Genomic DNA, 27,116 nt, shown 5'->3' with positions numbered 1-27,116 from the left:
CTAAAGCATGGGCTTTGTAGTTTGCCAATTCACAAACCGCCTTTGACATTAAAGCAATACTGAACCCATACAAACTACAGAATTCCAGCGTCCGCAAAACTTGGGCATGCGTACTTAGGGCGATATAAAGAAACACTGAAGTAAAGTTGCCCTTTTAAAATGCTAGGCAGCATTGTTATGCCGAGATGTGGTAAAGGGACGAGCAAATATAACCAAAAGGCACCTGCAATAAAATAGCTAAACATAATACGTGCAGTCGTTGTGAAAAGATACAACTGCGCTAGGTAGCTGAAGGTGTCTTAGCTTACTATCTTGCTGCCTAACTAGCAGCTCGTTGGCTACTCAGCTAGTTCAAAAAGAGACCGAGGAATACATTTACAGAACTAGCTACCTACGGTTTTAGAATTAAGCTGAAGGTGTGGGTCCTTACCTGGTCCTCCGCTTCCGAACGTATATCCCTCCTTTGCCGAGAGAGCCGCAGTGGATCTAGAAACACCCAGATTTAAAATTCCACAGACATTCTGGAAACGGGGATCCGGAGATCATCAGTGCCTTTCTCCTGCTTCCCTCAAGTCCCAGCCGACCGAAACTGCGGCTCCAGAGTCGAACGCACTCAGACCTTTACTGCGCCTGTGCGAACCGGCTAACGCTACCTATCGTTTCTCCACTACAGGGGGCGATAGTTCATTCATTTAGTACCGTACATCACTGGGAAAAATGTTGAAGAAAAAAGGAACCTAACAGCACTATATGCCGAGCATTTAAATGGCATTACTCCAGACCAGCTTAATTGCCAAATCGATCCCAGTCAATCAGTTTATTTGGCCTGTGTCCAGTTTGGTTTTGCCAAATAACGCCCCCGTATGGAGATTTGGTAAAGTCAGGTTGATCACTGAATTCTTCATTCCCAAATGGGCATACGTCATATGTTAGCTATCAAACAATGCGGCTTGTAAATCTTATACGTCTGTAAGTACGTATACGGTCATTGCACTTAAGAGGACAAATATTCAGCTTGCTTAAGTGATCGAAATGGAGCAAATAGCTAAATATCGTAAATCAATAAGTTAAGTTTGCCGTTCTGCTATTTGCAATGTGTCATTTTGACTCCAAGATTTCCTTTCTTATCGAGTGGGCAGCTCAGAAAAAAATACATAGAAAGCAGAACTCTGACTTTTAGAATCACATTGCATTACATGAATTAATATATATATGCAAACACAATTCACTAGAATGCTAAAATAGCTATATAATTGACAACAGTTAGAAATTGTAACGTAGCTCCTTCAGCAAGCACTCTAAGTTTTGCTTCTGAACAGTTTTTTAAAGCTGGTTTTAACTTTACCACATTATATTCTTTATAATGCAATACAAATACTCAGTAGTTACTATTATAGCACATAATTGTGTTTTCTGATTTTCCTCATTATCCCCCTTATACTCAGAAAGAGTTGGAATAGCACAGCGATCAGGAGAAATGATCATACTTTTTTTTTTTACCCTTCCGGCATACAAATTCTTCCATAAACCAAGCCTCAGGTGATGTTAGATAATCCTAATCATTATTTCATTGTCACAGCAATATTCCAGCTCTGGACGCTGACCTGTAATTTCTTGATTTCTGATAGAAACAGCTCTGGGTCGGTGTATCCAGCTGTGCCTGTTTCCCCCCAGATTTGAACAGTTATGCTGGTCTCTCTTAACTTCCTGTCTGACCAGGTTCCAGTGTCAGGCCAGGAGTGTTGGCAGGGGCAGAGTCAAAAGGGGATGCATGGGATTAGGTTCAACTCCAGCCCCGGGATTAAGACTTGGTTCCCCTGAACTGGCTAACAATGTTGGACAGCTTTGTCCAGGTATTTGGGGCAGAGTGAAAAGCGCTAAGCCCTACACTGCCACAACAAAAAAGCTCTCACGGGGACTTGCATTGACCCATCATAGAGTTTAGCAACACTCAAGGGACTTATGTTAGATAAAATAACCTTTATTAGTTAAGAAAATGCCAACATTGTTTGGTATAAGTCTCCTTCAAGGTGATACACTTTGTCTTATGCCAAAACACGTAGCTGTACCTTGTCAACTTAAAAAAAAAAACAATTTTACCCAACATGAGGCCCTTGAGTGTTGCTGAACTGTGAGGTGAGCTGGAATGTCCATCGTAAGAGAATGCCCAGGCCACTCACACCTGCAAGACCCAGGTGCGGGGGGACCAGGGGCTGCATGTATGAGACAACCCACAGACCTCCTGCAGCCCAGCCTACAAGCTGGACCTGAACCTTGTCACCCTGGGCAACCAGAGGCACAGCCCAGTTCACAAACATGGGCTCTACCTGCTTGCAGGTGTCTTACAGGAGGGTCCAAAGGGAGCCATCTGGTTAGCTAGAGTTAGCAGGTACCCCTGCTGGGCAAAGACCTGCCAGGCCAGCTGGTCTGTGACAGGGTAGGGCAGGTGTAGAGGAGATGGTGCCAGAGCAATCTGACAGGGCTGCTCTCAGTTCAGTTCAGCATGCAACCCAAGGCAGTGTGGTTACCAGGACCACTATCAGACTGTTTTAAAATGCACTGGGCGGCTGTTCTCATTCAACTCATTCTAAATCCTCTGCAAAGCCTCCGTATTTAAATACCTTCCCGATCTCAGGCACTTTTGAACAGGAATGAAGCCAGTGTAATCCAGTCAGCAACAGATACAGGGCACGATCAAATCCTTTCTGGAAAAATTATGCAGCCAGGTCCCTGATTGCGACAGATTAGGTTCTCCGTTTTACTATCGCAGTCCTCAGGATAACAGGAGCGAACACGCACTCTCAGAATACCAAACTTTGTTAGTACCCTCCTTCCGCCCAGGTGCCTGTATGGAGATCAGGTGAGTAAATGTTTTTCTATTTTATTATTTTTAATATCACAGAGCCAAAGAATAAGGACCTCAAGAGGTTAAGAGGGTGTACCCTCTTGCACTCTGCCCACCCTCAGCCTATCCCCACAGAGGGGCAAGGCAGTGTGGGACTCAACCACCACCAAAGTGCTATCCTACTTGATGCCTTTCATGTGCTGTCATTGTCACAGGGGTGTAGACACACACACATACACACACACACACACGCACACCGCAATCGGCTGGTGGGCAGCTGTCACATTACTGACACTCCATCTCTCTTGCTCTCATCCTCAGATGACAGAAAGCTGGCCATGGGAGTTCCCTTTCAGCCCAGCTCCCTCTTCTCTTTCATCCCTCCCTGCCTCATGGCCGCAGCAGCTGCCTGGATCACAGACCAACAGCGCCCAGCCTCCAGCTCCTCCCTCCCAGGGCAGATGGCAGGCAGGCGGGTACTGATGTCTGTGATGCCCAGAGTCACCCTACGCTCCTCTGCCCTCACTGGGAGAGATTCATGAGGGTAATTTGAGGCATACAGGCAGAGGGACTGAGAGAGAGAGTCATAGAGTGGGACAGATGCGCAGGATAAAAATGGTAGGGTTTACACTTGAGGAGAATTAGAGAAACCCTCCCACATACAGCGATAGGCGCAATCACACCAATTTACTGTCATTCTCTCACCTTCGGTCGCTGACATTCACGCACGCATGTGCACACACACAGAAACACAGTTACATGTGCATACACACAGAAACACAGTTACATGTGCACACACACAGAAACACAGTTACATGTGCACACACACAGAAACACAGTTACATGTGCACAAACACTTTTACCTACAGACAAAAGAGGAAGCCAGAACAAGAGATGAAATTTCATATCCCTATTGAGAACCTCCAGTTTGGTTTTATTAGGTTTAGACCACAAAAAGGGATGCTGCCTGGTTAAAAAAAAAAAAAAAACAGGAACATCCCCCTGGGAATCTACGCTCTGGCGACATCATGTGGACCAAGCCCTGCACTGCAACTGCATACTAACGTCATTGTTTTGTAGAGGAACACTGGTCTCTTGGGACGCATTGAGTTGGCACAGAAGTCAGTCTAAAGAGGTTACATCACAAAGCAGGAAAACAATTCTAAAAAGAGCCAAGATCTAACAGTCATGCATATTTACATATAGGTAATTAGGTATTTTCAAAACACATAAATAATTAGAAACAGAAAATATAATGCCGAAATATGATGTTCCTGAGAAACCATAAACCATTTTGTCATAAATAGTAGAAGAAGTAACAATCCAAAATTCGCTTTCTTCATCGGCTGAGATTCAACATGACCTGAATGATAACTTTGAAAATAACTAAGTGTAACAGTTACAAGTCTTGTAACACTGCTCGGGGATTGGAGAAATCGCCAGGTGACGTCGGCTTGATGTACTAGACCGCTGGATTGGCACTGTTGCCCACGTCAAAGGTGTTTAACAGGTGACATCCGGCTGAACTGGAAAATACGCGCTTGCTCCTTCTCATGACAGGTGTAGTGTTTGTGTTCATCTCCCGCATACATTACGCACCCTGTGGAACCTGAGGCTTAGAGTACACAGCTATCAAATTTCGCTGTTCTTTGAATCAGAAAGAAAATGAAACGTTTGCGTTTCAGCACTACCTAAGTCTACATAATAATAATATCCCTTGCGTTTTTGCTAACAAGTGCAGTAGCATGACCTCGCTTGAAGACGCTAGGAGATACTGTTCATGTGTACAGAACCCCCTTGTCTCTTCAGATAACAGTAGTGTGTCCTTGGCGATCCTGAGGCTCCGCGCAACGACTACATTTCCCAGAAACCACCCATCCTCCGCCCCCGATCCAGCCGGTGTATTTGGATACAATGTCAGCCGCAACCGCTGACAGCTCGGTCCACTGAATGGGACATATTTGAAGGGGGTTGGGAGGTGAAAGGCTTCGACAGTGATGGACAATCGGCCGGCCAAGCGACCCCAACGGGTAAAAACTTAAAGGAATATTTTCCTTTTTATGTATTTTTTTATTTTTTGGTGGAATCAATGTACTGATATTTTAAGATACGGAGGGAGCACTCACTGTAACATCTACACGCCCATGCGTCGAGGATTTGAGATGGATATGGGTTACACAAAAACAATTATCAAACAATATATGTACTCCTGTCATATGAAGACAACAGAAGAAGAGGAGATATTAACAGTGGAATACAACGGTTATTTCTTATGAAAGTTTATTAGCATTTTATCACTGTTGTTGTTATTATCATAATTATTATTATAGCCAATTGCTATGACGATGGTGGATTCTTCTTCTATGGACTTTGCGATAGGAAGTGGACTGAACACGTTACCGAGGAGGAATCCGTCTCTTGATTTTTACTATCCCGCTACCAAGCAGGACGTTTTCGGCATCGATTCTGCGGGATTGAGATACAGAGATATTAACGGCAGAAATAAGCGCAATTCCAGCAAGAACAGACGTTTTATCGCACTATAGCATTAGTTAGCGAAGACAGCGCAGTGTATTTGCGTAATGCGTATGTGAACGTGTGGGTCAACACAAGAGAATTACAGTGTAGTCTAATGAATGGGGAGAGGGGGTTCACCTTATCACAATACGATTTCGTAAAATAACAATAGCATTACACTAATAATGGTTAAATTAGGTTGGGTTACCTAAACTGAAATACTCTTAATCTGTGGCAATTGTTATGTTTGAGCACAACCCGCACTGTAAAGAAAAACAACACGTATTTAGTAAGAGGGAGACAACATGAAGTTCAGACTCGAATAGCTCCTGCTGCTTAGATGAGCACTCCCCTCGAGATGTATTTGTACCGCTTTCTATCACATGTATTTACCTAAAGAAGCTTCGGGTTGGTGTACCGGTGTACTGTACATCGCATATTTAACCTCTCCATTCAAATTCTTAATGATGCCATTAACGCTCATGCAAATTATTATTCACGCATGTACAGTGCAGACTGAAATATACAAAATAAGCTGTCGGTCTTACGGTTTTACAATACAATCGCTAAAGATATAGTCGCTGTATTACTATGTTACCACGTATAACTACCCCTCAATTCGCTATCTTAAAATAGCTGGGAGCTTTTTGACTCCTACTGGTGTGTGATTACTCTTGATTATACGTTCAGCGATGAACGGGGTTCAACCGCCAAGGCCGCATCATACAAGGACTCAACAAACACGCACAGGCGGTAAAATTTAGAAACACTTAATGTCAAACGACACACGTTTCTTTTATCCGCAATTGTATTTCTAATATGCGGCGAGATGCAAACTAAATGAGCGTCACTTCATGAATTTCTTCTTGCAAAGTAAAACTAAATCCTGTTGGTGTTAGACCAGTGTAATTTGTCGTGAAAAGTGACCCAATTACACTCTGTGTTTTTCAGTTCAGGGATGGGTACAAATATGAAAATATTGTTGCATTGTTTTGAATCAAATAATGTAAGTTCTGCCTTTTACAAGGATGTGGACCTCCTATAATCTATTACATTTTGGTGCTGGTTTTTACATTTGTACATACCAGAACTGGGAAGTTTTCTCATTCACAAGGAGACAGGGTCATCTCCAGGTTTGTCATATGTATCCATGGCACCAAATATAAACAACTGAAATGTGAAATGGCAAATCATACTCAGTCACATCACCATACTGGACTCTGATGGTGCAGCACCTGTAGCAAAAAAAAAAGGAAATCAGGGATTTGATGTGTGGCCGATGACCTAACCTCCAAGGAAATCATTTTATCTCTGACCAGTGGGAACCTTGCCTAACCAACACCTCACACTTTTTTGGGACTGGCATATCCATTTTTGTCTTAGGTGCACTAAGCTTTCCCCTCAAGATGCTCTATAATTTGAATGATACTACAGCACGTTTTTAGAAGCCTGCTTATGAACATTGCATCACAGCTAAAATGGTACTAGATCTGCTGGCTGTCTGATTGGCAGGTTTTGAGCGAGGTCAGTGGGAAGGTTGGGGCTGATGGCAGCATCACTGTGCTCTATCTCTCTGACATTCATGGATTTACTGTAAGCAAGTCAGCTGGCAACCTGGCATCCCTCAGAAACGGCCGATCAGAATAAATGGTAACGGATACAGGGCACTTCAGCGATAATAGGAGCTGTCCCAGCAGTGCGAGTGACAGTAATGGGACAGTGCAACGGCAGCTTTCTCCATTGATTTCCACCCTCTTGAACAGAAAGGCTGGGATTACTCAATGGCTGTTGCATGGATTTTGTGTCAGTGTGGACGCAGAACGTGCCCCAGGTTCTGAGCCCGCCCCGCTGACCCGCGGGCAGCCATGGACCCGCAGCATGGGAGAGTGAACAGCCCTGCCGCCCCGCCCCATGGCCCCGCCCACCACTTTGGCTGCCAGCCTCCCGCCTCCCCCAGCCCCGCCCATGCCCCTCCCTCCTCCGGGCTGTCAGAGAACGGCAGCAGCTGGAACTCCTCCGCCTCCGGCTCGCCCGACTCCCACGCCCGCCCGGGCGAGCCCACCCGCCTGTGGACAGCGGTGTTCGACTACGAGGCAACGGCAGAGGAGGAGCTCACCCTGCGGCAGGGGGACCTGCTGGAGGTGCTCTCCAAGGACGCCAAGGTGTCCGGGGACGAGGGCTGGTGGACGGGCAAGATCCGGGACAAGGTGGGCATCTTCCCCAGCAACTACGTGACGCGGCGGGACCCGGGATACCCGCAGCTCCCCTGGGGGGAGTGCCCGCTGGAGATCGACTTTGCGGAGCTGTCCCTGGAGGAGGTGATCGGGGCGGGTGGCTTCGGGAAGGTGTACAAGGGCATGTGGGGCAGCGAGGAGGTGGCGGTGAAGGCGGCGCGGCAGGACCCGGACGAGGACATCGCCGTGACGGCGGAGAACGTGCGGCAGGAGGCACGCCTCTTCTGGATGCTGCGGCACACCAACATCATCGCCCTGCGGGGCGTGTGCCTGCGCGAGCCCAACCTCTGCCTGGTGATGGAGTACGCCCGCGGGGGCGCCCTCAACCGCGCGCTGGCCGGCAGGAGGGTGCCGCCCAGAGTGCTCGTCAACTGGGCCGTGCAGATCGCCAACGGCATGGACTACCTGCACAACAAGACCATCGTGCCCATCATCCACAGAGACCTGAAGTCCAGCAACAGTGAGTACGGCTGCCTGCACGGAAGGGGCCCAGGCGGGGATGGGGGAGGGGTTTTCGTGTGATTGGCTTTTATACATTAGGCCCACATCTTGACTCCTTTGGGGAGGGGGGGGGGGGTGTTTTTCTGCTTTCTTGCAGAGTGTAGTGGTGCATGCTCTCATTGTGCCCACAGGCTTTGCATTGCTATTGTAAAGGTGCTTCACTGCGGCCCCCTGGAGGAGCATCAGGAGAAACCCGTGTGTGAACTGGCACTCACAAGTGCCTCTCAGTTTGACTCAGGGGCACAGAGGACCGGGAAGCAGCATCCTTTCATTCCTAAGAGTGGGTGATTGAGTGAGTGAGTGAGTGAGTGAGTGAGTGAGTGAGAGTGCGAGAGGGAATGCTAGGTCCACAGCATTGTAAGCCTTGTATTTAAAAGCAGAGCGATTGTAATTTTACAGAAAGGGGAGGGATGTGGTCTGTGATTCCCAGCCTCGAGCTCCAAGGCCGTCTGCACCCCGTGGGGTTGGTGTGGCACTGCCTCCTGCTTTCCCTTTTGTTTCCAGTAGCTCATCCTCCCTCCACGATTCCTCAAGCTCAAACAGCTTTGCTCAGTAAGTCTGTTCTATTTTCAGTCCATTGTGCTACTTGCAGCTTAAAGACACAGATGCAGAGCACATTCACAGCACTGTGCGAGCGCAGAAACGCTGAACACAGGATTCGGTGTACAAAACAGAGCTCTGAAGGCGGATGCAGATTTCCTGTGACCCCAAGACTCGAAACATCACAAGCCAACAGCCCTCAACATGAGCCCACATGCATTGGCCCTAGCAATGAAGGAGACTAAATATTTGTCTAAAATAGGCAAAGACTAGCAAAGCAAAACCTTGATTTTTTTTGAAAAGCTAACTACATGGACCACTTGATGACTCATGCCATGATTTTCCTCTGCGGAAACATCTTCACCTCCCCGAATGCTGGAGTGTGACTTCACAGCTCTTCTTTAGCTGTGCATATTTATTCAATTTGCTATCATAAGCGATGCATGCTCATGCAGTCAGACTGGAGACTCCAGCTGGCCTGTGAACAACAGTCATCCCCATCTCTCTCACACAGGGAGGGAATTATTAAAAACCTGCAGCCCTTTGAAGTTTAGAGTTACACCGCAGCTCATTGTCCAAGTGTGTGGATCTCAGGTGTCCTTTTCAAACCGCAGTCGGGCACGGCACAGAAGTAAGAGAGGACTCCAGGCCCTGCAGCCCCCCCCCCATTCTATCCCACTTACCCCCTCCCTCTCTGGGGTACTTCAGCCTAGGGGCTCCGTGCTCTCTCTGAGAGCCGCCGTCACTGGAGCCTCAGCCCCCAGCTAGGACATGCCAGTCACCCTCAATCTCCTCCCACACCTCAAGGTCGGTGACTTAGTTTCTCAGACAGGCTGGCTGTGCGACTCACCGCAGCCAACAGTTATCTTGGCATCAGCTGGAGAAGTCACTGATCCTCTACCTGCTGGGTGGAACTTTGCCAGGAACCTTCAGGTGTAGGTGGGTCAAGCTGTCTTGGTCAGGGCTAGCTACTTCAGTGCTTTGCGTTATTTCAATTTGACACGTCCTGCATTGTCACTGTAGAGATACTGGTATGCCAGCGAGCTTTTGAGATCATTCTTTGTATCTCTTTGCATTATTCACTTGCATTTGAAATACTGTAGAATGAAATATTCACAGATGTTCCCATATGTCAAGTTTGGCCCATTTTCTCATAACGTCCTCCCAGTCTATTAAAAGAAAAGGGAGAGGGATGACTGTCCCACCCTCTCTGGTCAATCATATTGAGGAGTGTTCCCGTCTATGCTTAGTTTCCTTTATGTTAGCTTCTGCTTGTTACCAGAGTTTTGTGATCATCACATTACCTAGAAAGTGAGTTCATGAAAGTTGAAATTATTAATATTTCACATGCTAGGCTTGCTGGGAGAGGTGAAAGGTCGGGAGCGCTCAGAGTAGCTCAGTCCATGTGTGGACCTTTTGGCAGCACCTAGCTGCTTACATTGGTTCCTCGACCAATGCTAATGCAGCTAGATGGAGAGTCCATTCTCAGGTGGTCAGAGAAACATCATTCATTAAACTGACTCTAGAATTCTAAAAATAGCTCTTCTGGAATGCATTTAGTATATCATTCCTTTGTTTTTCTCTCACAGTAACATTCTGTGCCTGGAATGAGGGCTGTAACCTCCTCCTGCTTCCAAGACAAACAAGAAATGTGACCATTTTCCTCTTGTTACACAACTAGCAGTAATGCAGTATATCAAATGCAAACACCATTCTTTGTGTATGGAAGGCACGTGCTTACAAACCCCATCCTGATTTGTCATTCCTCAATGTTAAAGTAAACATACCTACATTAACTCCACCCTCTTTGGACACATACTTCTTGACATATTTCTCTTGCCTGGTCAACTCTTATTTGAACAGCACTTTAACCACATCAGATGTCAAGTCTGAAAATGATATTTGTATTCCATATAGTTAACGTGTCTGTGAGAGAAGGTGGCCCTTCATTGTTGTTAATAACATGAATCTTTACAAAAGTGTTTTATCACACACTGAAATACATACACTTATATGTATGCTCTGCCTGCCAGGATTTTTGGGGATGTGGAGAAATGTTCTTCTACTGTACAATGGAAAAAGCTGTAGGAACCTCCTGTAGGATAGTATGAGCTCAAAACAGAAGCACACGCAGAAGTCCATAAGGGTTGTTTTATTCATTAAAAAAACCGAAGCCTTTTGCAATTCATTTTCAATAGCAGTGCTATTCTAAGTAGGGAAACGTAGGGAGCTAGCACATAAACACTTCTTAAAACCTAACATCGAACACTAACACAGTCACAACACCTTTATTAGTTGGCATCTGTGTTAAAAACCTAAAATGCATGTCATAGCAGTTTAAATATTATCTTGTCAGTAATATCATTTAAACCATGATTGGGCTTTCAATCTCATAACAATGCTGTCATTAGATATAGAATTCAATACATTAATAGTGATTCTGTCATTTTTTTTAATCTTCACCATCAGATATCGTGTCATGGCAGCTTGCTTTTTGAAATTAATATCTCTGCGCTTTTGCTACCATTGAACAATACAGCGAAAAAAGGCGGCATAGGCATATGGACCATAATATCCGCTTAAAGGTTGAAATCCTGGAACCAAAAACTATAATGGTTATAGTTTCAATACTGTTTCAGATGTCAGTAATTAGATAGAAAGATTCTGAAAAACAGCACAGATTTTTTTGGAGAGGGGGATATCTGAGAATTTAGCTTTCATGTGGCCGTCACTGTTTTTTGGCATAGGATGCATCGGTTACCTTGGGGGGTGCAGAGTGAATGGGGAGTGGGTACAAAGAAGAAAACTGAAAGTAAGCATGCCAGCTGCAGTCATTATGAGATTTAACTGTAAATCAACATGAGAATGAAATAGCATTTCTCTTTGAGGCTCTATTAAAAAAACAGGAGAGCGGGAGATTTTCGTTTCTTTTGATTTCTCTGAACCCCAGCTCACCAGCACCACAGGTTGAGAGGATATGATTCCATAAATGCAAAAACGTAGCAGGGCACCCTTGAAGGTTTCAGTGTGTGACTGTGGAGTAAGGAAACAAGGTGCTTAGGACTGAACTAAGTGCCCCATACCATGAGATCCGAGGCAAAAGTAGCCACAATGGTCCTAATAACCTGCTGTGAAAATGCTCCGGGATAAAGGCTCTCATGGCTGAACTGCATTGTTGTTACACCCACATGTGTAGCTGTGCTTTGTTTTTAATCCCCTGCAGGGATATGGCAGCGCAATAAAGGGTCTTTAAGAAATATATCAGCTGCCTTCTTCAACAGCAGTGCCTGGAACCTAGAAGTCAAGCAGCAGGTCCTGTTTTTTTTCCCACAGTACGCTGTTGGGATTAGGACGGGCTGCTTTTGTCTCTTTCTGATCAAGGTGAGTTATCACCTGGGTGAGATGCAGCACTGTGACTGGGAGCTGACCTACATGGCAACAGTGACCCCTTTGTCACTCGTTGGAAACAGACAGTTGGACAGTGACGAGACCCACACAGGGGGGAAGGGTGTGATGTTGAGAGCGATCATGTTCACACAGACCTTGCTCTGGTGATAGTAAACAAACAGTAAACAAGTCAAATATGATATGGTAGGGCATTGCATAGATCGGCCCAGACCCGAGGAAGCAGGGCGGTGTGCATGGCCAGCCGGTGGGGTCCGGAGTGTGACCCAACCCTTGCGCTCACCATGTCCTGCGTTTGTGCATTGTTAGGTGTGCGTGGTGTGTCTGCAGAACTACTGCCTCCACCACCCCTGGGACATACGAGCATGACGGTGTCCCCTCCATTTCTGAATAAGCCTATCTGTGAATGACTGATGACTTCTCGAGGCAGTGCCTTGTGGGGACTGGGGGAGGAGTGTTGAAACGGCAGGAAGCAATGTGACAGGACCTGCGCTGTGTGGGGCTGAGCCCGGTGCAGCTCCCTCCCAGCGTAGGTCAAAGGGCAATCAGAGACTGCCGCTGTGCGCGTACAGTACGTATTCAAACAAATAACGACATCCATGAGCCATAAGACTGCGCCCGGACCGCTGCCTCAGCACACACCACGCAGTGTGACACAGGCTGACACGGCACCGCGCCGCGCTGCGCTGCAGAGACACGGGCAGCGTGCACCAGCACGGCGTATTGCAGCGCTCCACGGAGGCACGAGCACAATGCACACTCACAGTGCACTCGCATGGCTCCACACCACAATGCACATCAGCGGATCATAGCTCCTGCTATGCCATTGTCTCCTGCAAGAGGGGCATTGTTTGAGACCAGCTGGGCATTGGAGGGGTGAGGGGGACGGGGGAAGGAGGGGGGGGGGGGGGGGGGGGGGGGGGGGGGGGGGAGGTGGGCAGCTGCAAGCCATGTGCTCGGTGTCCTTAGTCTGGCTCGGGAGAGTGAGGCACTGGGACAGAGAGGTGCATGCTGGGAGCTGGCCAGTGGGCTGCCAGCAGCGTACGGAGCAGCGGGGTGGGGGCAGGTTGGTGTTCCAGGAGCAGAGGACATCCCTGTTGTGCTCCCCGCTTGGGCCTAATACTACTGCACAGGAGCAGGAGAGGCTGAGGCTGACAGCTGCACTCCTATTGGCCGGTGAAGATCAGCTGACTTTCTCTGTACCAGCTGACAGGGCTGGGGATGTGCCCTGCACCCCAGGCCCCAGGGTGAAAGAGCCGCACATGCAGTAAAGCGTATAAGTGGCCCTTGGATGGATGGGTGGATCAGTAATGCGAGGATAGAAGACGTAGGGAGGGAGAGAGAGGAAGACGGAGCAAGAGAGAGAAAGGGGGGGGGGGGAAGAGAGGGAGGGAGAGAGAGGGAGTGCAGACAGAGTCCGGGAGGGCTGTGAAGATTTAGCAGCACCGCCTTGTGGACTCAATATGTCAAGGGCTTCATTCATACACCGCGGAGAGCAATTAGTGATGGTGTGTGGCAGGCCGGGTCTCTCTGCTCCCCCAGGGCTGCCAGGCCCTTCCTCTGCACGCTCTGCTCAAGGTCGTGAGGGCCGCATCGGGTTGCCTGTAACCGGGACAGGCCGCACAGAGCCCGGTCTCTCCCCCCCGAGGGTCTGAGCGAGTGACCCAGTAAGAGCAACAGTGACTTACATTTATATAGTGCCTTTCAAGTCTCTCAAAGTGCTTTGCACGGAAACGGGGGATGGGGGCAGTGGGTAACTCACCGCAACCATCAACCACTGTGCAAGCAAGCGCTGCCCCTGAGCAAGACACGCCAGACAAATCACAGCGGAATTCTTACTGCATAACAGCTGATGTGGAGAGGCAAGGGAGTTTCAAATAGGGGATGCAAGATGGCAAGATGGAGAGTTTGTAAAAGACATGGAGGGAACACATTTGCTCCTTGTCATAGGTGTCGTGGTGTCTTTAATGACAATTTGCCACCTGTGTATGTGTGTGTGTTTGTGTGAATAATCTGGTTTTGGTAATGAACACGTGAAAGCTACAGGGCCCTAAAACAAAGCACATTCAACACATTCATACAAGTACACACATTCAGACCAAATCAGCAGGAAGAAAAAGCATTCAAAGTAGAACTTGTATGTTCACAGTATGCATGTGGATGTTTGCGTGTGTGGGTCTGTGTGTGTGAGTGTATGAGTGTGTGTGTGTGTGTGTGCACGCGCGCACATGTGGATGTGTGTGTGTGTATTTTCAGCCTTATTGAGTCTGGTATTGTGGTATGTCTTGCACCCAGCGAATTTCCATTTTGTCAAATCTTGGCAGATCTTTGCAGATATTTTCTAGAGGTGAGCAGTTTGTATTATAGTAATATATACCATTATATGAAATGAAATTACTCCGGGCAAGTCCTAATAGAAGAACGGCAGGCGCATTTATAAGACATGGGGAAAGTAGGTCAAACACACGGAGAAGGATGACCTGTGATATCAATGCAGCATTCACTATTATTAGAACTCACTTTCATGTGTCATTGAGACTGTGTTTGAAAAGGCTATATAAACAGATATACTCACTCACACAGAGCCATATTTAAATATACATCATTGGAGTTGATTTTGAGATCATTATTTATTTATTGTTTTGGATTGGGTATATTCACACATTGAATTACGCGAATCTCACGTTTTTTTTACAGTATGAACAGAGGCAGTAGTGTTCTGATCAGGGGGAGACTGTGAGAGCTGTGTGAGACTGTGGAGAGCTGTGTGAGACTGTGGGAGACTGTGAGAGCTGTGTGAGACTGTGTGAGACTGTGGAGAGCTGTGTGAGACTGTGGAAGAGCTGTGTGAGAGCTGTGGGAGAGCTGTGGGAGACTGTGGGAGACTGTGGAAGAGCTGTGTGAGACTGTGGGAGAGCTGTGGGAGACTGTGGGAGACTGTGTGAGAGCTGTGTGAGACTGTGGAGAGCTGTGTGAGAGCTGTGTGAGACTGTGGGAGACTGTGTGAGAGCTGTGGGAGACTGTGGGAGACTGTGGAAGAGCTGTGTGAGACTGTGGAGAGCTGTGTGAGAGATGTGTGAGACTGTGGAAGAGCTGTGTGAGACTGTGGAGAGCTGTGTGAGACTATGGGAGAGCTGTGTGAGACTGTGGGAGACTGTGGGAGACTGTGGGAGACTGTGTGAGAGCTGTGGGAGACTGTGTGAGACTGTGGGAGACTGTGGGAGACTGTGTGAGACTGTGGGAGCCTGGGAGACTGTAGAGAGCTGGCTTTGCATATGTGAATCTGAGCTGCAGATTGAATCACTTGGAGGCCTCACAGCGAAGGTCAAACCCCTGAGCTCTCACTTTGTCTCTCCCTGGCCCCTGATGTCCTTTATCCTCTCACTTCCTCTTCCTAATGTCTGCTCTTGAGTCAGTTCCTCCTGATGCATAGCTCGCTGACACTCCTTTCCTCATCCTCACATCTCCTCCATTCCTCACACCCCTCATCTCACGCCTCCTCCTCATCTATCACGTGTTCACTCCCTCTTTCTCGCCCTCCTCCTCTCACCTTTTCTCTCCTTGTACTTCAGTCTGCCTTCCTCCTACCTGCACACATTTTGTCCTATATTTCCTTTCTCCCTCTTTCTACTCCCCAAATTGTCTCTCTCTCTCTTTCCATCTCTTGGTGTCATCTGTCTTCTCTCCAACTCTCCTTGTCTTCTCCTTCTCTATCCTCTTCTCTCTGTCTTGTCTTTCTCTCTTTCCTTCTCTTTGCCCTGTCTGTCTGTCCCTCTGTGCTTGCCGAGGTGGCTTTAAACAGTGCTGTGTACATGAGGGAGCAAACACACTTGGAGCTGAGTCAGCAGAACTAGCAGCAGGTGCTGCTGCCGCGGCCTTAGGGTCAGGTGTGCACCTGCAAAGAGAGGCAGAGAGACACACACATGTACACAAGGTGTGTGTTCACAATAAACACTCTCTGTGTCTCGGCATAAACAGCACTGCAAGTGAGGAGCAGGAATTTGTAACACAAAAAATTGCTGGTTCCCAGATGGAGCACTGCTGTCGAACCCCTAAGCAAAGTACAGAACCTCATGTGCTTCACTATATCAGCAGCTGCATGAATGGATGACAAGGAAACTGACATTGTTCTGTATAGGCAAGCATCGCGATGTAAATAATGTAAGAGGTAGCCAAGGCCTCTTTGTGCAGCTGGAGAGTTTTGCTGGGCCCCGGGCTTCAGCTGTTGTGAACGAGAGAGAGAGTGGATGAGAGAGTTGAGCAGCATCTGGGAACAGTGGTGAGGATGCTAGGTTGGGGTCCTAGATATGGCCCTGTCTTGGTGAGCTTGGACGAGGCCTCTGTCTGAAGTGACTGCACTAGCAATCCAGGTTTGTTGACATGATACATGCAGCATATGAATTCCAAAGCTGGCATCCAGTTTTCAAAGAAATGTGTTATAACTGAGTAGGCAGGTCTGGAGAAGTGCCATGTGGAAGCATATGGCATGGTCTCGCAAACACATACACACAGTCCCTCAGCACTGCCCACACACACACTCACACACACACACACGCGCGTACTCACATGCACACACACATGCACTCACACACACACACACACACACACACACACACACGCACTCACACACACACACACACACACACACACACACACACACACACACAGACACACACACGCGCGTACTCACATGTACACACACATGCACTCACACACACACTCACACACACACACACACACACACACACACACACACACACACTCACACTCACATGTGTACTCACACCCACACATACATGCACGCATGTGTACTCACACGCGCACACACGCACTCTCACATGGCTGTACACTGGCACGCACACACAGGCCCTGAGTGCACAGCTGTCCCCCACTGGGGTAATGGCACAGAGAGAAAGGCTAGGAGAACAACAGCTTATTATCACTGTTAGCACCTCCCCCATTCTTTCTGAGTCTCTCGCGCAAGGCATCTGGGGTCTGCTTAAGCAAGTACACACTCGTACTGCACACACTCATACACACACAGTGGCCACAGCGTAAACCAGGGGTCCAGGACGGTAAGAAATGGAGAGTTATTTTCTGACGAGAACACCACACACAGCTGACCGAGACTAACACTCCAACGCATGGCACATTCCATAGCAAACTGCCATTGAATCAATTCATGTAACAAAATGTCACATGTAACCGAGGAACCTATTTAAAAATAAAAAAAATACTTAAGCTATATTTTTCAAAAATACGAGGTAAAAACATACAAAACCTGTGGAAGAACTGTCTTGTTTTGCATTTGTTCCCAGAGAATGCTATACTAATGTCTTGTGTTTGCTGACAAATGGAATCGCAAACACCACAGAGTAAATACCATGGGTACATACGGAGAGTACATGTGAATCAGCTGTAGAGAAGGCCTCTTACTCAAACAAAGGCCTTGCTGTGACCCCACCTGCTTTTGGATATATACCGAGAGATGAGGAGGTGGTGTTCTTCTTTCTCTAAACTGGCCCGCCTCTGTGCACACTCCAATTTTTCTGCCAATGCGTGGGAGCAAAAGATGGCCAGCTTGATAAGAGAAGTCAAAAGACCATCGCTCAACACTCGGGGTCAACACAGCGAATCGCTCACACCAGGCTAGTTGCCATGTTGGCACCGTGCCTTTAAACCTTCTCCGGGAACAATGGACCAGGCTGCCAAGATATTATTTTAACAGTGCTTAGCAGCGTTTCCCTCGTTAGCGTTCCTGACGTGGAGCACCAAGAGAATGCAGACGTGACTTTACAGCATGGAGACACGCATGCCGCTTGAGTCACGGCCAATTCTTGTAACTCCGCTCACTGTATGTCAGAGCTCGGCCACATCTTCGTCAGAGAGTGAACTTCCACACTGAGCCAGTGCATCCCCAGATCACAGCCACTTGGGTTTTCTCACTGCAATGGTCTTCCCTCACAAGTGCATCATAGCAAGGTATATGCTGACTTCATCTCTGTCTCATCAAGAGGGCTCTTTGGTTAGATGTGTAGCTGGTAAAAGCAAGCATATGCAGTGTCATTGGACAGAAACAGGCCACTTTGATCAGTGATCGAACACAGTGGGCCGCTGTCTCTCAGCCTTGGGAGTTGCAAGCTCAGAGGGCCTCTGTGATAAGAGCTGGTCCCACACTTCCATCGGATTAATATTTGATTCAATCAGCATGTGGGTGTACTCATCTCTGCAGAGTCACATTTTGAAGGGTACACACTAAGATCTCACGGTTGGAGCGATGGTTCCAGCAGCTGCTCTGACAGACAACCTCAGAGTCGGGTGGCTGAGACTGCCATCTGATGAGTGGCTGTTTTCGATCTTGGCGATCTAACATCTCTGCTGGATATCTATCACAGTGCCAGATGAAAGGGATCTGTCATCCCGGAAGCACGTAGTCCCTCATTACTCCCACACACATTCACACATAGACAGCACCCAGATCAGTGAATTGAGGCATAAGTGTGCAAAAAACCCACCCTGTTTAAACCCTGAAGAGAAAAAGATCATATATCAAATATTAAAGTCAAGGGTAATTCTAATGCATAGAATGTGCTTGGTCATAGGTACAAGACACAGCTGTGCAGAAAATCTGTCCTCCATTATCTGTAGTATCACTGATGACATGATTACACTATATTACATTACATTATTGTAGCTGGTTGCCAAGCTGGTTTCAGGTCAGGTGGTTTGGAAGTCCAAGCGGTGCAGACAGGAACCAGATATTCCTTTTGAGAGGACCAGGAGTCACAGTAATGATGACCCCCTGCTGACTTCCTCTCTTCCCCCTCTCTCTGCCCTCAGTCCTGATTTTGGAGCAGATGGAGAAGGACAACCTTTGGGGGAAGACCCTGAAGATCACAGACTTTGGGCTGGCCCGCGAGTGGCACCGCACCACCAAGATGAGCGCGGCGGGCACCTACGCCTGGATGGCCCCTGAGGTCATCAAGCTGTCGCTGTTCTCCAAGAGCAGTGACGTCTGGAGGTAGGAGATGAGGCCACTGGAACAGGGCAGGCATAGGACAGAGAGGGAGGTGAAGAGACAGAGAAATTCACACAAGCCTCAGCAAAGGCAAGAGAGGAAAGCCACTGTGTTACACAGAACAGCGAGAATCCGAATGCAGATATCACTCAGAAACGAAGGTTGGTTTTAGGAAGACAAAGTTTTCTTTACTGAAGGCTCGAGAACAAAAGGCAGGCGTAGTACACTAGTGTATACATGAAGCATGGCAACTCAAAACTGAGCAATAAGCATGGGAAAGGCCTTAGAAAACATCTTAAATAAGGGACAAAGCACATGACAATATGAACTAGACACAGGCATAACACATTAACTAAATGGGCCTCATCCTGTTGCATTTTAGTCTCTTGATGTCCAGTCTAACAATGATTGTGTGCAGTTTGCTGTGTGTCCAAAGTAACCCCTTAATCTGCTCTCTGCCCTCAGTTTTGGAGTGCTGCTGTGGGAGCTGCTGACGGGTGAGGTGCCATACCGGGAGATTGACGCCTTGGCAGTAGCGTACGGGGTGGCCATGAACAAGCTGACCCTGCCCATCCCGTCCACCTGCCCCGAGCCCTTTGCCCGCCTGCTGGAGGGTAGGAGTGTGCTACAAGCTCTTTTTATCACTGACACTTAACCCATACTTACACAATCGCTTCTGTGCATCCCAAAACCCGGAGGGGGCTCTTTTCAGTTCCCCAAAATCTGTTGTAACAGCACAAATTTGCTGTCCAGGCAATGTTTTGTTGGCTTTTCAGCATAATACTCAGCACTGTTGTCCTCTCTTCTTCTCCCTTTGTCCACCCTGGTTATTCTCCTCTAATTCCTCTCTTGCCTCCAACTGTACTCTTCTCCCCATGTTTTTTTCACTCCTCTCGCCACTGTCCCTCCCTCTTCTCTGCCTTCTCCATCCTCTTTCTCTCTTCCCCGTCCTTCTCTTATTTCCCTCGTCCCCTCTCTCTCTCATCCCTTTCTTCCTCCTCTCTCCTCCTGCGGTCCCAGAATGCTGGAGCCCGAACCCACGCAGCCGGCCCTCCTTCGACAGCATCCTGTCGCAACTGCAGGCCATCGAGCAGTCGGCCATGTTCCAGATGCCGCTGGAGTCCTTCCACTCCCTGCAGGAGGACTGGAGGCTGGAGATCCAGCAGATGTTCGACGAGCTGCGGGCCAAGGAGAAGGTGGGGGCGGGGCTTCGGTGTCTGCTGACTGTGTCCAGACTCCACACCATCTGGAGCTGTGGTGTCTACCTTTTCTGTGGCAGAGCAGTGCATTAAAAGGAGGTTTATAGTAGGGCAGGTCATGAAACCTAAAACTGTTCATCTATGTTTGTGTCACTTCTACTTAGCAAGTGTGTGTCTGCTACTCATTCAAGTTGGGTGTGGATGGGTTGAGATTTGGGGCTGAGTTTTCTCAGAGAACGTGTGCCTCAGGCAGCCGCACACCAATCAGTGTTTGAGTGGCCCTTTCACAGTTGTTACACCATGTTACAAGGTGATTGTATGATACAAATATAGGAGAGGACCGATAGCAGCTCACCAAGGACAGAGCTGGATGGTTATGTGGAAGCGTGGGAGGTACCTTGAATGTAAAGGGTTAAATTGGATGGGAACTGAGCCAATGTATATTTTCATGGGAAGGACTGAAACTAGCATACCAAACAAAGACATACTGAGATGCTGGAGGTGGAAAGAGAAGTATGCAATGGACCAGCCTTCCAACCTCTTTTCCCTGGGCTAATGTTGACTCCTTCCTTCCTTTCCATTAGCCTTGGACCTCATCTCTGCTCCTTTCTCTCTCTCCTCCTGTCTCGCGGTGTCTCTCCTCCTTCAGGAGCTGCGGTCATGGGAGGAGGCGCTGGCGCGGGCGGCTGAGGAGCAGCGGGAGCAGGAGGAGCAGCTCCGCCGGCGGGAGCAGGAGCTGGCTGAGCGGGAGATCGACATCGTGGAGCGTGAGCTCAACATCATCATCCACCAGATGTACCAGGAGAAGCCACGTGTCAAGAAGCGCAAGGGCCACTTCAAGAAGAGCCGGCTGCTCAAGCTGGGCCGCGATGGGAACCGCATCAGCCTGCCCTCTGGTGGGTGGTGGGGGAAATGCGTGGGGCTGTTTATTGGCAAGCGCGAGGATGTCTGTTCATATTTTATGTCACATTACACTGCACACATTACACGCTACAGAGCGCTCATGTAGTTTTTGATTTTTTACATGTCAACCATTTACATATAGTTGAATATTTACCATCTCAGTTCAAATTAAGCACCTTCCCCAAGGTTACAACAGCAGTGGCCCATCTGTGGCCTACCTGGAAACTGAACCAGCAACGCTTTGGTTATGAGCTTTGCTCATTACTACTACTGTGTTTTCCCATTAGCATGCTGACCGCTCTTTCTCCCTTTCAGGCTTTGAGCACAAAATCACAGTGCAGGCCTCTCCCAGTGTGGACAAGAGGAAGACCCAGGGCAGCGAGAGCACCACTCCGCCCGCCAGCCCTGGGGTCATCCCCCGCCTGAGGGCCATCCGCTGTGAGTCTGCCCGTCTGTGGGGCGGGGCACGAGGGACTGCACTGAGATCCACAAACACTACAGTGCAAATACACCACTGTTCCAGGACATACTAAGGCCCGGATTCATTTGTCTTTGACTTTGACTCACAGTTGAACACAAGCGGTGCTTTTTAGATAAAAATGGGTGACCGCCGAGCTCCGTTTGGAAACAAACAAAAAGTACCACAGAGTCAGCTCTAAGGATAAATGTCGATTGAATCCAGGGGTAAGTGTTTGAGACAGAGAGAATCACTGAGACTGGGAGACTGAGACTCAGAGGAGTAGGACCTGGACATGCAAAACACATTCCCAGTGCCCACACCGAGACAGACCTGATATTCTTTCACAGTAGCGGTTTATGTTTTGTGTTTACGTTAACAGCTCATGTTTCGTGTGTGTGTGCATGGTAACACTGTTGATCATTGTGAACAGTGACACCCAGTGACGGCAGTAAGACATGGGGCCGCAGTGCAGTGTGTAAGAAGGAGGATCTGACGTCCAATAATAAGAAGAAAGGCCGCACCTGGGGCCCCAGCTCCACCCACCAGAGGGAGCGGCTGAGCGGGGAGGACAGGTAAATCACACATATGCCTCTGATATACAACACACCACTCACGCTCATTAAACACAGAAAGTCCCCATATGTAGTGTGCGCTGCTCATAATTTACACACAGGTAGCTTGCTACACCAATATAGAAAGTTAGATTTGGTTAGTCACTCAAGTTGTACCTGCTACACCAGGTGAAGTGATTTTCTATACATGAGGGAGGACAGAAACAAGCATTCCCAATGCAAGGTTTTTGACCCCCTGCTCTCACATGTGTCACTCTCACTGTCACATGTGCTGTCACTCTCCTACATTACTGACGCATCACATACAGCTTAAACAGACTGCACTGTAAGCAGAGTGTAGACTGTCAGCACTTACCTCAGTCTTATCTATATGTGCAGTGTTCATTTTTGAGAATATATCTGGCTTTTTGTTTTTGTTGAGTGTGCCTCAACTCACTTATCCAGCACCAAGTAATCCAGCTCAGAGCATAACCACTTTGGGTAAAAAAAAAACTGATTCAGGGCACAGCCTGTCCTCACAGTGTGTTTGTGCTGTAGATTGAACTCTCTGAGTGACGGGGGTAAACAGTGGTCCTCCAGCGCCCCAAACTTGGGAAAGTCCCCCAAACACGCCCCTATGAGCACGGCCTTCTCCAGCCTCAATGAAATGGGTGAGTCACCAACCTCCTGTCTGTTAACCAACTTCCTGTCTGTTCACCACATGCTTTGTATGTGACCTCTTCTTACTCTCTTCCTCTTCCTCTCTCCTTCCCTGACAGAGGAAAACTGTGCGTTCCAGGACTCACCAGTGTCCCGGACGCCACTGGAGCTGGACAGCAATGGTGCTGGGGAGGAGGCGGGGTCGTCGTGGGTGGGAGTGGGGCCCGGGACAGGTGTGCTGGACCCATCCCGCCGATGCAGCCAGCGCAAAAAGAGCGACCTGCTCCTGCTGGGCTGCGCCTCCCTGCTGGCCTCTGTAGCCCTGGGGCAGGACCTGCTGCAGCTGGGCCAGCTCCAGGTACCGACACAGCCCTGAGTCCCGCTGCAGCACGGCATTTACTATATCTCCAGTTACTAGTTGCATGACCGGGATAAAGTACCCAATGCTGGATAATTAGGGTTAAAAGGTATACCGAGAGAACCAGACTGTAGAAGGGGTAAACTATAGGAGGAATTAGATCAGTGTGTATGGCCAGACTGAATGTGCTTGTTCAATATGTGCTGACCCCAGACCCTTAACGTCTCACCTCTGACCCTGTCCTGTGTGCTCCCAGGTCTGCCAGGACGAACATGACTTGCGGGAGGAGCAACGCAAAAAGAAGGAAGGGCTGTTCCAGCGGGCGGGGCGATTTCGTCGTAGCACCTCCCCCCCAGGCCACGCCCTGTCGCTCTCCCTTTCTCACACCCGGCACCAAGAGTCCATCCTGCCCAGCCTGGACCCCTCGCCCTCTGTCACCCTGATCTCCCTCTCTTCACTGTCCGACTGCAACTCAACCAAGTCCCTGCTGCCCTCCGACCCCTCTGACCCCGCCCTGACGCCCGGCCGCACGCCCGGCGGGCTGTCCCCGGCCGCCCTGTCCCCCGCCCTCAACCCGCTGCTGGACCTGCGGGCAGAGAGCTTCAAGCGGGCGCCAAACCAGTCACTGACCCCCACGCATGTGTCTGCCGCCATGGCCCTCAACCGCGGCCACCACCGAACGCCATCTGACAGTGCCCTCCGACCCCGCGCGCAGACCGTGGGCCACCGGCGCACCCCGTCCGACGGAAGCATGCCCCTCCCCCCCTCCCCCGCTGCTCAGAATTCAGCACAGCCCCTCTCTCCTGCTATACAGCCTTCAGGTGACTACAAGAAATGAATCCACTTCATTCTGGGAATTGTAACGTGTTTTCAAATATATGGGGCCGTCTTAGATGCAATTGTCAAAATCATGCAAAGATTATTGTCAAAGATGCAGTTGTAAAAATTATTCATGTTAAATGTTTGGAGTGATTGAATGCACCGACTGTAGTTCTGTAATAGTTCTGAAGGCACTAGAAGCTTTCCATCGGCAGGTTGCTGTGGTAAATCCTACACCTGTATGTAACAGTCTACCCTAACTTTTATTAAAACAGACTGATAAACTGCTCTCTGTGTCTCAGGTTTTCGGGAAACCCTGGATATTCCTCGACTGCCGGACCCCTCCACCCTCTTCCCGGTCATTCAGAGGCGCAAGGCGCCCCCTCCCCCTCCGCCATTCACAGATGGCCCGACCAGCCCCGGGGCAGGGGGGACGTTGGAGAGGCCCAAGACCCTGGAGTTCGCCCCGCGGCCCCGGCCCACGGCGTCCCGAGCCCGCATAGACCCCTGGAAGCTGGCACCCCTGTCCCGCACCCTCAGCTCATCGCCAGGGAGCAGCTGCGACAGCCCGCTGGGGTCGGGCGACAGTAGCGCCAGTGCCAGCGCCAACAGGCCCTCGCTGCTGGACATGGACATGGAGGGACAGAGCCAGGACGTCACTGTCCCTCTCTGCAGCCAGCATGTGCCGCCCGCGCCCCTCTGCGGCCAGCACTTCTCCTAGCACTCACCTCCTCGTCCTCCGCTGGCCATGCCACCTGTCCTCCATCTGCCCTCCCCCCAGGACCTCGCTGATACCCTCCTGGACCCAGCAGCTGTTTAAGTTGCCTCCGTGTCCAAGCAGTGACTGACAAGAGCTGTTGTCCTTGCGCTTTTAGAAGCCATCCTGGATTTTTAAAAATAATCGTTATGCTTGTCAAAGGGTCATACCTTTTGTGATGTCATTTTTTGATCAAGGGTTTTTGTGTGTGTGTTTGTGTGTGCGTGTGTGCATGTATTTTTGTGTAAGTATATAAAAGCGTGTGTGTGTGTGTGCGCACGTGTGTGTGTGTGTGTGTGCGTGTGTGTGTGTGTGCGTGTGTGTGTGTGTGTGTGTGTGTGCGCGTGTGTATGAGTGTGGGTTAGTGTGTATGGACGTGTGTTGTATGTTGCTACTGTGGCCGGGACACTAAAAGAGGAAGGTTATCCCACCATCTGCACCTTCATTCCTCTCAAAATGGATACTCTTCTGGGTTTATGACAAAAAACTTTAAAAAAATCCCTTCTCACATATTATCAGCTGAAGTGCAGCCTTCCAAGCCAGGACTGCTGGACCCTGCAAAGCTGGGATGGGGAGGACTGCCAAGCGATGGAGTTTGAGGAAAATTCAAGTCTGCTGTATTTAATCGGAGGAAAGATCTTCCCAAATCAACATGCACTACCTGTTTTGTGTTCAGACTGATTAAAAATTCCCACGAGAGGACCTTCCAGTAGCCTTTTACCCATAATCCACACCACTCAAGCAACAGGTCAGCCGTGAAGAAAAATGAACAAACTTGTCTCTGCTTCTTCTGTCATGGCAGTGGTAGACACCTGAGAGAGTTTCCCACCCTGTTTCCTGGAGTTAGTCTTGTACAGTGTGCAGTGTAGGGTAATTTTGGAGCTGTGAGATTCTTTGTTGGCCTGCCAACCTCAGATGAACCACACAGAAACACTGGGGGTGGGACTTCAGAGGAAAAGGGGGCAAAACCAAACCGTTTTTGTAACAGTACTATATGGTAGCAAATATTCTCTGTAAAAATGTCTCTCTCTGTGATGACAATGACATGGATATTGTTATTGCCTATTGTACAGGATCTTTCCAAACTGTAGAATACAAAGGACTGGGCCCAGCACTGCTTCCCCTGTGTTTCAGAGAACACAGAGATTATTTATTATAATTATTGTTATTATTAAAATGACTATTAATTATATTTAGCCTCTCCTGGGGAATTTCTGTGTATACTTGTTGATGTTGTGCAAACCAACCAGGAAATGCTATGTTTGTTCAACAACTGACTGATGTTGAGAGTTGTGAAGTTTGGTAAGTAAACCGACGGGATGGGTGTGTTTGTTTAATGATTAAATTAATAATCGCAAAGAATGTGTGAATAAAACGTAGGGGGACCAGGGCTGCTGGCTGTGCGGTTGTTTCTCTGGAACAGAGGGTTCCTGCTTAAAAGGATGGCACTAACAGAGCCAAATGATCGCGTAACTGTTTCTCAGTACGACTCTCTATGCACAGTGTAATTGTCACCAGGCATGCCTTTGTCGTCAGTATTAACAGCACAGGTTTAGAACCATAATCAGTGCTAATTTATTTGTGCACCTAACTGTAACACACGATCCTCCAATAGATGCTGGAAAAGCTAATGTTACAATAATTAATAATATTACAAACATAAACACAATATACAGTACTAAGGACTGATACGGCATGCTGAGGCATCCCTCAGTGTCTTTAACACCTCCAGATGTCAGGTGCAGTCATATGACTGTGTTATTGCAGGCACATGAGACCAGCGTGTCACTGGCTTTTCCTGGACAGGCATCCACAAGCTCCAAGAACCTGGCGTAAAGGCCAAGTCTGCCAAGTGAGAGAGTGCGAATGTACGGTGGCAGGGTGGAGTCAGATGAATCGGGTGGGGGGTGGGCAGGGGGTAGGTGGAGCTCCTTGTCCGGGTGACACTCCATAGTTCAGCAGTTACCTTGTTCTCTGGATGGCCTGCTGCATTAGATGGGATTAGGCCAGTTCATTTGAGTGAGTTTCTGCATACTCCACCAGCAGCCTTGTGTTTGTGTATTCTGTGGATTAGGGATTGCTTCAGTTTTTTTGTTCTGTTTTGCTCGTGATAAGCAGAGAGGGTTGTAAGGTAAGGCTCATGTTGGCAGACTCATAAACCTCACGTTGGGATTAAGAGATGGATATGGGGTGTGTTTTTAAAGTCTTCAAATGGAGATTATGGGGATCTCCCTGGGGATGCCCTGAGCAAGTGTAATTTGGGTCAGGCCCTGGATGTGAATGCAGCTTTGGGAATAGATCACCAGTACTCCTGTGCTTTGAAGGAAATATGCTGCAGCGCGAGGTTCG

At 48.6% G+C, this 27,116-nt stretch overlaps 2 protein-coding genes across 5 annotated transcripts in view; one reads left to right on the top strand and one right to left on the bottom strand.

Moving 5' to 3' along the window:
* Window positions 1-575, bottom strand: part of LOC118774243 (signal-induced proliferation-associated 1-like protein 3) — a 48,720-nt gene extending 48,145 nt beyond the window's left edge. For all 4 annotated transcript variants that reach the window (XM_036523436.1, XM_036523435.1, XM_036523438.1 and 1 more), the window contains exon 1: window positions 431-575. The gene's annotated coding sequence lies outside the window, so the exon portion shown is untranslated. The remainder of the gene's footprint in view (window positions 1-430) is intronic.
* Window positions 576-5,060: 4,485 nt separating this feature from the next.
* On the top strand, window positions 5,061-24,884 carry LOC118775310 (mitogen-activated protein kinase kinase kinase 10-like). The gene is made up of 11 exons (XM_036525170.1): window positions 5,061-8,056; window positions 18,883-19,063; window positions 19,526-19,674; window positions 20,081-20,256; window positions 20,909-21,155; window positions 21,478-21,600; window positions 22,053-22,194; window positions 22,732-22,844; window positions 22,953-23,191; window positions 23,448-24,012; window positions 24,313-24,884. Exons 1-11 carry the CDS (start codon window positions 7,228-7,230, stop codon window positions 24,729-24,731), a joined length of 3,183 nt encoding a protein of 1,060 aa, XP_036381063.1. The 5' UTR covers window positions 5,061-7,227; the 3' UTR covers window positions 24,732-24,884.
* The last annotated feature ends 2,232 nt before the right edge of the window (window positions 24,885-27,116 follow it).

This window comes from Megalops cyprinoides, chromosome 3 (genome assembly GCF_013368585.1).
Source record: "Megalops cyprinoides isolate fMegCyp1 chromosome 3, fMegCyp1.pri, whole genome shotgun sequence".
NCBI lineage: Eukaryota > Metazoa > Chordata > Actinopteri > Elopiformes > Megalopidae > Megalops > Megalops cyprinoides.
The sequence above is the reverse complement of the archived record's forward strand: the minus strand, read 5'-3'. Positions and strand labels throughout refer to the sequence as shown.

Bases quoted from the DNA above. Each gene is read 5' to 3' on its own strand.
- LOC118775310 (XM_036525170.1), top strand. From the start codon at position 7,228: ATGGACCCGCAGCATGGGAGAGTGAACAGCCCTGCCGCCCCGCCCCAT. The intron at 20,257-20,908 runs GTGGGGGCGGGG...CTCCTCCTTCAG, and splicing joins AGCTGCGGGCCAAGGAGAAG to GAGCTGCGGTCATGGGAGGA. The intron at 21,156-21,477 runs GTGGGTGGTGGG...TCTCCCTTTCAG, and splicing joins CCGCATCAGCCTGCCCTCTG to GCTTTGAGCACAAAATCACA.